General features: G+C 36.1%; 1 protein-coding gene across 1 annotated transcript in view; it reads right to left on the bottom strand.

Moving 5' to 3' along the window:
- The window catches only part of AP3B1 (adaptor-related protein complex 3, beta 1 subunit), a 328,165-nt gene that overhangs the window by 91,050 nt on the left and 223,440 nt on the right, over nucleotides 1–13,675 (bottom strand). The window contains 2 exon segments of the mRNA XM_011996198.1: nucleotides 2,221–2,327; nucleotides 11,737–11,809. Of these exon segments, the coding sequence (XP_011851588.1) occupies nucleotides 2,221–2,327; nucleotides 11,737–11,809 (180 nt within the window).

Below are 13,675 nucleotides of genomic sequence, written 5' to 3'. Positions count from 1 at the left end.
AATTATAGATGTACTCTATCATCTATGAACTTCATTTCAGGATCCAAAAAAGCTCCTAGATTTATTGAGATCTCACAGCATTATATGGGAGTTGTAATTCTTGAGGGGTTTTCCTTATTTTCCTCTGATGTCTTCCGTCCACTTCTTTCCAAATTCAGACACATAATGAGGAAGATTAAACTCTGGTTGATTCATCTTCTTTTCTCAGTACTGTTTTGAGGGCTGGATGTGCTACTAGGAGCCATGCCATTCTGCAGCAGAATATTCAGTTTATTTCTACAGGTTCCATTTTTCAGAGTTCTAGCATTTTCTTTGTTTAAAGTTCTATTCCTGTCCTTATTTTATTGTTGCTGGTGAACTTCTGGTTGTCATTCTTTTTAGCACTACTTGTTTGATCATTTTGTTAGCTTTTGGGGAGTGAGTGTTGTGGTCCTGCTTCACTGAGCCGTGTCAACTGGCGGTCGTTTTTTGCCCAACTTTAGATGGAGTGGTTTTCTTTCCTTTGAAGAGACCATCTCAATAAACATTTTCCTTAGTATAAAAGGGTGAGTCTGTCAATTACTTTGTGATGAATGAAAATTTACTACAAGCTTTTCTAATCTCAACTGCTTTCTTCTTATAGTTAATAAAGTAGAAGAGTCTACACTCAGGTCCATTATCACATATATCACTTTGGAGAATATTTGTTAATATTTACTGAGTAATGACAATGTGTCAGTCACTGTTCTAAGAGCTTTGCATATATTATTTCATTAATCTCATAACAATCCTATGAGGTAGACAGTATTCTCATAGGAAAAGGAGGTTTAAGAGTACCAATTTGCCCACAGTCACATAGCTATTAAGTGGCAAAGCAGGGGTTTGCACCCTGGACATCTGATATCAGAGCCCAAGTTATTATTTATTCACTGCCTTACTGCTAACCAAGGTTTTAGGGACCTCCTGTTCCATTCAAGGTATTAACTGATTCACTATTGATTTTTTGATTAACACTTTTTCTTTAGAGCCTACCACAAATGCTCAATAAATATTTATTACCTGAATAAATGAAAGACTTAACTGCTTATTTTCAGTGCTTCCCCCTTCATATCTTTTAATGTGCCTTTTCCTTTTAGAAACAAGGACAAATTAAAATCGTAAATACCATTCTTATTCATTTCTGAGTGGTTAAGAGATAATCTCATTCTATGCTTAAAGAGAACATTGTAGCTTAAAACTTTTCACCTGTACTTTCTAAGCGAGGTGACCAATGTTGAACGGAAATGCAGATAGCTTTTTTCAGTATTTCACTGCATAGCCCTGAAAGCACACTTGCTTTGATGGAGGAATTTTTTTCCATAATAACACACAAGAATTAGGCACTTCTTTCTCCCACTTTTGGCAGAAGCAGCTCTATGCTCCCAGGCAGTTCAGATGATCAGTTACATACCCTGTAGTACCCTGCCAGCCCTGAGAACCAGATCTACTGAAGCTACCTGTGCCCATCAAAGCTCACTATTCTGTCTCTTAGTCTGTCAGATTTCTGACAACAAATTAACAAGAGGTCAAGCATATCAACAGATTATATATCTTAGGCAGCATGCTTGATTTACAGTGAAAGGTTAGTGGATATAATATGCTAACACAATAAAAAGTTGTGGTAGCTTCAAATACCATGGTAAGTTGATGGTTTTTGCATTATTTTGTGACAGGTAGGTTCTAGCCTCACTTCACATCACATTCTATAAATAACATTGCAGAATAATTTTAAAGACACCAACACATGTAAATAAATGTACAAAAATAAGACAAAGAAAAAAGTTATCTTGAACTTTTAAATAAAAACAGTCATGAGTTTTTAATAGTCTATGAAAAAATAGCATGGTAGGAATAAAATGATTACGGAAACGAAAGTCTGTTAATGTAGACAACTTTTTGTGGCACAGTTCAGGTGTATGTACTGGGTCAATGTGGTGAAAAACCTTTGTATGTTACAGATATGTAACAATACCAGAGAAAAACATACAGATGATAATTAAGTGTGGACAAGGGAAAAAAACTGAGAAGACAATGGTTTGAGTAAATTATTTAAAAAATTAAAAGGTCTTAGCTACATTGGGCTTGTTCTTAGAGAAGAATCTGTTCCAAACTAAGAATCCACTTCAAGTATTTACATTTTAATAAAAAAGATACAATGACAACATAAGAAAACTGAGCTGGTGTATTTTAAAAATAACTTACACTGATGACTGAAGAGGAAGTTGACAAGTTTAAACCTTCAAGATCAGCCATCAAACTTGGAGAAAGAGCTGGTGTGGGAAGTGCAACTGGAGTGGATACTGGGTTAACTGTAAGAAAAGGCCCAAATTAGTAAATGTGCATGAACATTTAATTCAAATTATTAAAAGCAACATTTTTATTTTGTTAGTAAATCTAATTAAATTACTTTGATTAATAAATGTATGACAATTCTATTTAACATCTTGATTTAGTCAAGTTATTATCAAGTCATGGCAGTTATTAGTCTTAGCTTTCAAAACATAATGGTAAATCCTATAACAAAATAAAGATATAAATATCTTGAGTAATAGTTTGTGAAAATTTTTTCACATAACATTATCACTAACATTTATCACCCAGTAATCTCCCTAAAAAGGTAAAGAAGTATTTTTTTCCCCAGACTATCAAAAGAATAACAATCACTTCCAAGAGAATGCTCCAGTGGAATTACAAGTCTTGAAAGATGTTTCAATCCTATATCTATTTTATTCTCTACTCTAATTCGGGGTCCAGGCTACCTAATTCCCTTGTAATTATACTTTTTCAGCAAAAGCTATGTGCTAGATGGAAATGTTTGACTGATTCTAAACCCGCTATATACTTGAGAACTGATACTGTAAGTTTGGAAATCTAAAAATCCAAGTCTGATCATGTCACTTCCCTGCTTAAGACTCTTTGAAGGCTCGTAACTGCCTACAAGATAAAAGCCCAACTCCTCAATTAAGTTCACAAAGTCCTCTATGGTCTGCCCCAGTCCTGTCTAATAGCACTTCCTGTGAGAACGGAAATGTTCTACATCTAATAAAAGTGGCCACTAGCCACATATGCCTAACATCTTCTTGATATGTGGTTAGTATGACTAAATAAATGCATTTTAAATTTTGACTAATTTAAGTAATTACATGTGGCTTGTGGACACCATACTGGACTATTCAGGGCCAGCTTATCTCCAGTTTCAGCACTGTTATGTGCTAGCTCTATGGGATAATAGTTCCCAAGATCTTGTTCTAAGTCTTGGAGGCTTTTATATTCTACTCTGTTTGCCTACTTCTCTGCCTTGCCCATCTTGCAACTTTGATCTGGCAAGCTACCCTTTAAAAGGAATACACTCTCTGGCTCACCTGCAAACAGCTTATATGTGCCTTCTTTGTTCCACAGATATACTTGGGCAAACTTCTATAACTGTACTTCTCATGTAATACAAATTTGTGTCTTTATATGTTTGCATATCTGCTAGTCTGTGTGAACAGACAATAACATTAATTTTTGGTGCTTCTAAACCATTTGAATAAAATACATTAAAACGTGGTCAAGTTTTAGCTTCCAACAAGTTCTCACTCCAAAATAATATTCTAAAGGGAATAACATTTACTTAATTTGACATTTTTTATTTTTGGAGACAGGGTCTTGCTCTGTTGCCCAGGCTGGAGTAAAGTGGTGCAATCCCTTCCTGGGCCCAAGCAATCTCAGCCTCCTAAGTAAGTGCATGCCACCACACCCAGCATTCTTTTTTAAGAGATAGGGTCTCCCCATGTTGCCCAGGCTGGTCTCTAATTCCTAGGCTCAGGCAATCCTCCTACTTTGGTCTCCCAAACTGCTGGGACTACAGGTGTGTGCCATGACACCCAGGTGTGACAGTAATTTTCAAAGCATCCTTTTCTCATTTTAGTCTCACAATATCCAGTGAACAAGGCAGAACAAATATTAATCCATAAAGTTAACAACAAATATTTCTTCTGCAAGGTAGCAAGTGAGAGACAAAAAGTTCAAGATCCTTAAGTAACAAAACCTAATTAAGAAAAAGAGATACACATATCTGAAAAAAAAATTAAAAAGAAACAATACAGTCCATAAATGATATGGCCAAAGAAGAAAAAATTCAAAGGAAACACTAAATAAAATCTCAACATATATAATTTAAAAAGCAGCCTGGAGGTTGGATGGGGAGGTAGTGGAGCTCTTGGTCTTCCCCGTGCTCACTTAGTACGGCTGAAGCACAGCTTCAAATCCCCAGGCTTCCTTAGACCCACACTGAAAACCCCTGTAGAGTTAGGAAATGTCACAGAGTCGGGGGAAAACAAGGATCACTGGAGATGGAGTGGAAGAGGAGGCTTCATGAATAGGAGGGAATGAAGTCCAATTTTTAAGTAAGGGTGGGATTTGAACAAGAGGAAAGAAAGAAGCCAGTTAATTGTTGGATAACAGAATGCTATAAACAAAGACTGGGAGGTGGGAAATTGAAAAACTAAGGCGACTGGATTTATCCTATTGACCAAGGGGAACAGTCAAAAATCAATCAAACAGAGGAATGACAATGAATATGGTCCTGCAGGATGGTCAATCAGATGGCAGTACAATGCACAGACTGAAGGCAGGGTTGGGAGTACGGAAGAGTTTACAATAGTTTAGGAACGAAGTGAGGCAATGGCAATCTGAAGGCTTAGAAAGAGCATTTAATATTGAAGACACGGGAAACTGAGCCAGAAGGGAGACTAATATTGACAAGGTCATTAAAAAAGTGAATGGTAGAACCACTATAGAATTAGAAACTGCTTCTTCTAACTTGGATCATAATATATTGCCTTCCAATGCAACAAGTAACTTTTCAGGTAAGTTCTAAATGCATGTTTGTTCATTCCTTTGTATACCTGTCTACCCACCAACCCACCATCCATCCTTTCAAAATATTAGAATGCCCATGTAAGGGATAAAAAACTGAATAAGAAACAGCCTCTGATTTCAACGGTGGCTTGGCTAAATACTACCAAGAGACAAGAGAAGAAAATTCACACCACAAGCAAGTTCTGCTCTTTTTTTTAAAAAAGGATGGGTTTTAATATCATTTCAGAAGATGTGTGCTCTGGTATTAAAGAGATGATTATGCATCTGTCTGCAGGTATGGCGAGATGAAAGTTGGCATTGAAAGCTTATCCTAAAGTGAATTCTGAGGCTAGTTGACCGTGCTGAAGTATTTAATTAGTAATGTGTAAAAACAAAGTGACTCTATAGGGTTTTTAAAAAAATGTCGTAGCATACAAGTTAAAATGAAACATCATGTCCACCTGTCAAATTAGAAAAGGTAATTTTAAAATACAAAATCTAGCATTGGTGAAGGTACAAGGAATATAGCACCCTCATATTGATACTGTGTAAGCTGGTACAAGCTTTCTGAAAGGCGATTTTATTTACTTATTTTTGAGGAGTTTATCTGTCTCCCAGGCTGGAGTGGAGTGGCATCATCACAGCTCAGTGCAGCCTTGAATTTCTGGACTCAAGTGATCCTCCTGCCTCAGTCTCCTGAGTAGCTAGTATTACAGGTGTATGCCACCACGCCCCGCTTATTTTTCTATCTTTTTGTAGAGACAGGAGTCTCACTTTGCTGTCCAGGCTGGTCTCGAACTCCCAGCTTCAAGCAATCCTCCTGTCTCAGCCTCTCATGTAGCTGGGATTACAGGCATGAGCCACCATGCCACGCCTAGAAGTCAATTTTGGACAAACAAATTCTTCAAAGTATTTGTTCCAGCAATACTATTCCTGGAAATTTATCTTAAGGAAACAGTTACAGAGATATTGAAATATATATTTACAATGATGAATGTTACCTCACTAATTATGATAGCAAAAAAATGGAAACCAGCTAAATTCCCAACAATAGTAAATCTGTTAAACAGAATTTGTTATAACAGGATAAAGGACAACCATGCAGTTATAAAGAACGTAGGTTTTGTGTTTTTTTGGAAACAGGGTCTTGCTCTGTCACTTAGGCTGGAGTGCGATGGCACAATCACAGCTCACCACAGCCTTGACCTCCTGGGCTTAAGCAATCCTCCTGCCTTGGCCTCCAAAGTGCTAGATTATAGACATGAGCCACCACCCCGGCTAAGAACACGTACTTTAAACAGAGGAGAAAGCAAGTGATAAAACAGTTTCTCAGTACAATCCAATTTGGAGGGGGGGATTTGCATATGAAGAGAATCTAAACTGATATGTCAGAATGTTAACCTGGGGTGTTTGGATTACAAGTTAATTTTATTTTCTTCTTTTTGTTTTAAAAACTTTCTATAAAATATTTTCTTTTCTAAAAGTAGATCTAATATAATAATTATGCAATTATTCTTCTGATCAAAGCATTGCCTTAAGATTTAAGAATAAGAAAAACTGAATATATAATGGCTTAATATGTTGTTAATTTGTAATTTGCTGCATCATCTGTATCATTGGCATCATCAGCACCAGCATCATTACTAACCCCAGTAATGCCTATCATGTGTCAGGCACAGTTCTAAATGCTTTTACATATATCAACTCATTTCATCCTTTGAGAATTAAATGACTCCCAAAAGTATTTTATAGACAAAGCATCTCAATTTTATAGACAAAGCAGCTAAAGCATGGAGAGGTTAAGTAAATTGCCCAAGATGACACAACTAGTGAGTAACAGAGCTGGGATTGAAACTCAGACAGCTTGCTCCACTGTCCTTTCAGCAACTCCACTCTACTGCCTTGACCACAATTCACTTAACAATGTGATATCACATATCATAAGGCTTATTTGAAGTATGATTATTGTTGGCTGACAGAGATTTTTTAAATACTTCACTGTCACTTGCACTAACAATGTAATGACATAGGTTTACATTTCCTATAAAAGAACACTAGAATATGATGACTGATTTATGATTGTCCTACTGAGAGCACATGGTATGGGGCCCTAAAATATATTGTAATTTCTAGGAATATAAAATATGCCTGAAACATAGAAAGCATATTGATATCTCTAAGTCTAACAAAAGACTGTTAGGTCATATATTATCCTAGAACAAATATTTTTCTCATGTATTGTTAACTGACTCCCATGAAAGAGAGTCATATAACTTAATGATCTAAAGAAACTGTAGAAGTTTTACAGTCTTTAAAAAAAATTACAAATGAATAAAATGAGACACAAAGAAACTACTAAACTGATTAAAAGCATAGGACTAATCTCTGTGCTCATGATAACATCCCCTCAACAGATACAATAGGGGAAATAGTAAGAGAAATAACCAAATTACTTTGTAATAGAGTCAGTCTATTACTAGGGTTGCTGCCTTAAGAGAGAGAGACAATAATTAATTCTGATAGTAGCAAGCTCTTTCCCTCCTCCACGCCTTTATTCTGCCTAGTATACCCTCCCCTCATGCCTCCAACTGCTTGACTGATGCTTTTTTTCTTTTTTTGAGATGGAGCATTGCTCTGTCACCCAGGCTAGAGTACAGTCACGCGATCTTGGCTCACTGGAACCTCTGCTTACCAGGTTTAAGCAATTCTCCTGCCACAGCCTCCTGAGTAACTGGGATTACAGGCGTGCGCCACGACACCTGCCTAATTTTTGTATTTTTAGTAGAGATGGGGTTTCACCATGTTGGCCAGGCTGGTATCGATCTCTTGGCCTCAGATGATGTGACCACCTAGGCTCCCCAAAGTGCTGGTATTACAGGTGTGAGCCACCATGCTCAGCCAACTGATGCTTTCTTAAACTCAACTCAAAAGATAAATTTTGATACTGCTAGGTGGATTAGGTACCTTGATACCAAACAGTATTTTGTGCATTTCTCCTCATTTCATCTATAATGAGGCAATCTAATCGCCAATTTATCTGTTTTTCCCATTACACTTTGAGCGTTCCTTGGGTAGGAACAATATTGTATTCATTTAGAAATCTCCAGTATGTAGCAGATTATAAAGATCATAGCAAGTACTCAATTAACATTTCCTGAATGAAGAAATGAATAAATTCAGTACTTGCAGTCTTCCTGGTATGTACTGTGTACCGAGCAAACAACCCGTGTGGATTATGATGTGCCTCTTAGATAAAACACAGGGAATGTGTCTGGCCTTCTTTCAAGATTAATCTAATTCTCACAGTTGAGAACTAAAGCCACTGGAGAGTGACATTTTAGTGTCTGAGCAACAAACTGCATGCCATGGGCAATGGAAAACTACTGTAGGCTAATAGGAGGCATATAATGAAGTTGGCACTCTGCTTGTCTTTATCTCTAAGCTCACATCATGGTTCTTCCACAAGGTTTTTGTAGTTTTTAAATTTGGGGTTAATGAAGACCCTAAAGAGGGGTTTTCATCTCCTTCTTTGTTTCTTCACTATACTATGAATCTCTATTTTTCTCTCATATACAATAGTTACTTGTCCAGGTATCTGTGTCTCTGACTAGATTTTAGTTTTTGGAAGGGAATGACTAAATTCTATTTATCTATTACAGTACCTACCAAACTACCTTGCACTTAGCAGACGATCCAGAAAACGTAGGCTGAACTGACTTGTTAACAAGAGTTTCAAGTGTCATTTCTGACAAATGCAGGACTATGAAAGATTTTTAAAGAAAGGAGCACTTGGGTATTAAAAACAAAGAGAAGTACTATATCCTATATTGAGTTAAAAAATGTGGGTTGGGATCAAAGTTCCCTTAAAAATTCAAAAAAACTTTCATCTCAATTCTTAAAAACTTGATTTTTTAAAAAAGTTTGTGTCTCAACATATAAAAATATACTTTTTATAGAATGGAACTATAACAATTACATCATTTTATAGGTTTTTCTTTTTTTACCATAGTTGCCAGGAAATCCAAAGTTGAATATAAGAAGAAAAAGTTGTAATTAGTATATTCTAGTGTCTTGTAACATTTCCTCTTTGTTCCTTTTTAAATGTACTTTACTGTTATTCTTTTATAATTTTAAACTTTAAAATTATGAAGGTTACAAACATACATGTGTAAGATACTCAAATGTCACAGAAAGATACAAAATATAAAATGAAAGTCTTGGCCTGGCGCAGTGGCTCAACCCTGTAATTCCAGCACTTTGTGAGGCCAAGACGGGCAGATCACGAGGTCAGAAGATCGAGACCATCCTGGCTAACACGGTGAAACCCCGTCTCTACCAAAAAACACAAAAAACTAGCCGGGCAAGGTGGCGGGCCCCTGTAGTCCCAGCTACTTGGGAGGCTGAGGCAGGAGAATGGCGTAAACCCAGGAGGCGGAGCTTGCCGTGAGCTGAGATCCGGCCACTGCACTCCAGCCTGGGCGACAGAGCGAGACTCCATCTCAAAAAAAAAAAAAAAAAAAAAAAAGAAAGTCTTATTCTTGCCTGTTCCCAGGTTAGTCCTACATCACAAGGACACCAGAGCTAACCAATGAACAATGCCACAATGAAATTTTTATATATGCCTTTATATGTTTTATTAATTCAAGAAAAATTTACTGGGTGCCCACTAACTGGCAGGAGCCACTCTATACACTAGGAATAGCAGTGAGCAAGACAGAGAGATATCCTGTCCTCATGGAACTTATATCTTAGTCAGGAGAAAGAGACAATAATCAGATACCAAAATTTTAAGGTAATTTCAGATAGTGAAAAATGCCATGAAGACAAGAATAAGAGGTGAAGGTTTGTGCTATGGTCTGAATATTTGTGTCTCTCCAAAATTCATATTGAAACCTAATCCAGACTCTGGTGGGGCCTTTAATAGGTAATTAGGTTATGGGGGTTCTACCCTCACGAATGGTCTTGGTGCCCTTATAAAAGGGATATAAGGGATGGTGTTTCCTCCTTCTGTCACATGAGGAAACAGAAGTCACTATCTTTGAAGCAGAGCTAGCCCTCACCAATTATCAAATATGCTGGCACTTTGATCTTGGACATCCCAGCCTCCAGAACTACGAACAATTAATTTCTGCTGTTTATAAATTATCCAGTCTAAGGTATTTTGTTATGCCAGCTCAAAGGGGCCAAGACAGTGTGTAAGAGTAGGTGACTTCTGAGTTGGGGAAGTAAGGATCAGCCTGCCAAATCTGGGGGAATTGTTCTCAGCAGGGGAACAGCAGTAGAAAGGCCCTTGACAGAAATGAGCCTCGTATGTGTAACAAACGCATAAAAACAAAGTAGGATGAAATGTGGATAAGAAGCAGAGAGGGGTCAGATCATCCACAGTCGGAGAAACCTGGGAAAGGAGTATGGGCTTTCATCTAAATGCAAAATTAAGCCATTACATTCAAGGGTTTAAAATAAGAAAGAAATAAGATCTGATTTTATCAGTAGTTTATCAGTAGGATAAATTTCTGGAAAAGAACTGCTATGTCGGCGGGGTGTGGTGGATCACGCCTGTAATCCCAGCACTTTGTGAGGCTGAGGCAGGTGGATCACGAGGTCAGGAGATCGAGAGCATCCTGGCTAACACAGTGAAACCCCGTCTCTACTAAAAATACAAAAAATTAGATGGGCGTGATGTGGCACGTGCCTGTAGTCCCAGCTACTTGGGAGGCTGAGGCAGGAGAATTGCCTGAACCCAGAAGGCTGAGGTTGCAGTATAGCCGAGGTAGTGCCACTGCACTCCAGCCTGGGCAACAAAGTGAGATTCCGTCTCGGGGGGTGGGGAAGAACAGCTACGTGAAAGGATATGTGCAATTTAAGTTTTGATAGATATTGCTAAAATGACTCCAAAGAGCTGTACCTATTTATATTCCTACCAAAAACATGTACATCTGTTTCTCCAAACCTTAGCAACACTGGATGTTACCAAACCTCAAAATCTTAGCTAATATGTAAAACATGATTCAAATTTAACTCCAATTTTATTTTTAGTTTCTCTGTTATTTCTCTGTATTATATATTTTAATTTCTCTATATTAAGTATATGCCACGGCTATTGGGGACAGGGCAGGTAAACAATATAAGCAGAACAGATCTATGACAGAATGAGATAATCTAAAACATAACTCATTCCCAGCACAGAAAATCTCTATCAAAAAATGACAGTAGTTTAATATTCATGAAATCTCACTTCTTGTTACTCTTCTCCTAGTGCAACAAAGTACCACTCTCTCTCTCACAATGCAGGAGGATTTAACGGGAGGTGATAAATATATATACATCTCTGCACACCTGGGTGAATATATTTGTAGGATTCTGAATTCTTAAGATTTGCTGGGACAAAGATTTTTTGCAGGTAAAAGACTGATAGGTGTAGCGAAACTGGCCTCCAAAAGCTTTGTAACCTATTTTCCATTGCTACTAAAATTGTGCCAAGTGGAAGATGGTGATGTCCTTTCCATTTCCTTAACCCTCTACCTCCTTAAGTTAGATGTGTCAATCCCCATAATCCACATTTCACAATGTAGAAGTTACAAGATATGGATGACTATTTAACAAAACACATATAAATTACTAAAGCAAAAGATTTTAAAATGAATTTTGTATACTTTTATTTGGCCATCTATATTTGTTCATGTGATAATAAAGTGATATGCTGAATAGATGAAATAAACAAATATCACTGATTTCCAAAACTTTCTTGCATTATTCATCTATAAGTCTTACACAATAAATATTGATATATTTTGGGACACGTAAATAAAAGGTACTATACAAATAAAAAATACTCTTACTAAACACAGAAGAAATATTTTAAATTACAATACTTACAATCATCCAAATCTAGAAGTGAAACATCTTTGGTAAGAGGAGTTCTACCTTGTTTTGTTTTCTTTTCTTTCTCCTATAAAATAACAAATATTTCATTTATCACATGTCCTGTTTTAAAAATCTGTGTAGTCCTTAATATTCCAAAACATTTTTTTTCTCTGCTTAGTGGTATCAACAAATTGAACTTCTGTATGGTTATACAAAATGTTTTCCTGAATCAACATTTGTCTCAATTAGCATAAAGTATTTCTTACCCACTATGCAAACCCTTATTTTAAACTATTGTGTGTTTAAAAATTATAAATGTCAGAAGAAAATTTAAAGGTATATAATTATTTTATAACCTGACAACTTCTTGCTAACATAAAAACGTAAAGTGGCTCTTTGGTAGAGAGTTCACAAATATTCTTGAAAGTAACTTCTAAACAGGTTTACTTTAGAAAAGGAAATACTCAATATATGCAGAGCTCAGAGATTTTTGATGGGCTTGTGATAGGTCAGCCTTTTCTGATACAGTTTGTGACAGGCATTGTACTAGATATTTTATGTTTCTATACTGGGTTGTATCAAACTTCTTTGCCAAAGATATTCACTAAAATCTATAAATGACATTCCCAGGCTCTTTCTTTTTAGAGTTGAAAGGACTCACTCACTTGTTCTACTGTTTTGTAGAGAAAATAAATATTTCAAAACATATCTGCATATAATTAGGGCTTCCCCCAGCAGATATTTGCTTATTTGGTCTACTGTACTTACAAAATGTATATATCCATGAACCAGAATACAGTGCCCCTAAGCCTGAACTGTTCACAGTTTGGTTAGAGATTGAGAAAAAATTTGTAAATCTTTTAAAAAGAAAATTGTATGAATTAAGTGCATTACAAATAACTAAAGGCCAACAAAGAGTAGGGCGTTAAATACAATTGGGTCAAAGTTTATCTTTCTAATCTATACTATTTTTTACATTAAATTTTCTCAAATCACAGAACTAAACTAAAGTTTCTACTAAAATGTTTTTGTTTATTTCATCATTCATTCAATAGGTATGTATAGAATTCTAAATATATATTCGATTCTGTGCCAAGCAATGGAAATAACAGCCAAGACAGATACAGTGCTGCCTTCAAGTAACTTATAATCAACCAAAATTCTATAGCTTATTGTTAATGTGCTAATAAATATTTTCGAAGTATTCATTTAGCCACAAGAAGGTACCACTGAAACAAAATATATTTTATCACCATTTAAAGTTTACACAGTGTTAGAGCTCCTACAACAGTGCACATACATGAACAAAAGCATTACATAAAATTATACATAGGTAACACTTTAAAATCATTTAAATTTCACTTGCTTTTTCCCTTATGCTGATACTCAGAAATTTCAAGGACCACATAATAATATACATTATTAATACACTTAAAAAGGCACTAATTTTCATCTTCAAAGTAATTATTTTTATCACTGAACACTCCAAATCATCTAGTTAAGTTTTAATTTTCATTCCTTATTGAAAAACGAAAGAAATAGTATTTGCCCCCTCTCCACTTCTCAAATGAGTAAACAATGTCTAAGATGGGGAAAAAAATAGAAGAAATGTTAGTTTTGAAGCTAAAATTTAAAAGTCGCAAGTAAATGAAAGCAAGTGCCGAACGAAAATGCCGTCTCAACTAGAATATCATTCCTGTGAAGAAAGAACATGTAACAAAAAGAGCATATCATCATGTGACTTATCAAAATGCTATGCTGAGCACAATGAGTGTAGCTTCCTATAAGCTACAATGGTGCATGACTGTCTTTATGGAACTGTAACCTCCCCACCTGAAAAATTAGAAACCTATCAAATCAAGATAAAGTTAAAGCTGAAGGCAAGTCTATACCTTATTTTCTACTTCACAACCAAGAGTGTGTAACAGTATCTATTAAATACATATCAGGT

The sequence above is a fragment of the Mandrillus leucophaeus genome, unplaced genomic scaffold (genome assembly GCF_000951045.1).
Source record: "Mandrillus leucophaeus isolate KB7577 unplaced genomic scaffold, Mleu.le_1.0 Scaffold114, whole genome shotgun sequence".
Lineage (NCBI taxonomy): Eukaryota > Metazoa > Chordata > Mammalia > Primates > Cercopithecidae > Mandrillus > Mandrillus leucophaeus.
This window is presented reverse-complemented; position numbering and strand designations above follow the sequence as displayed.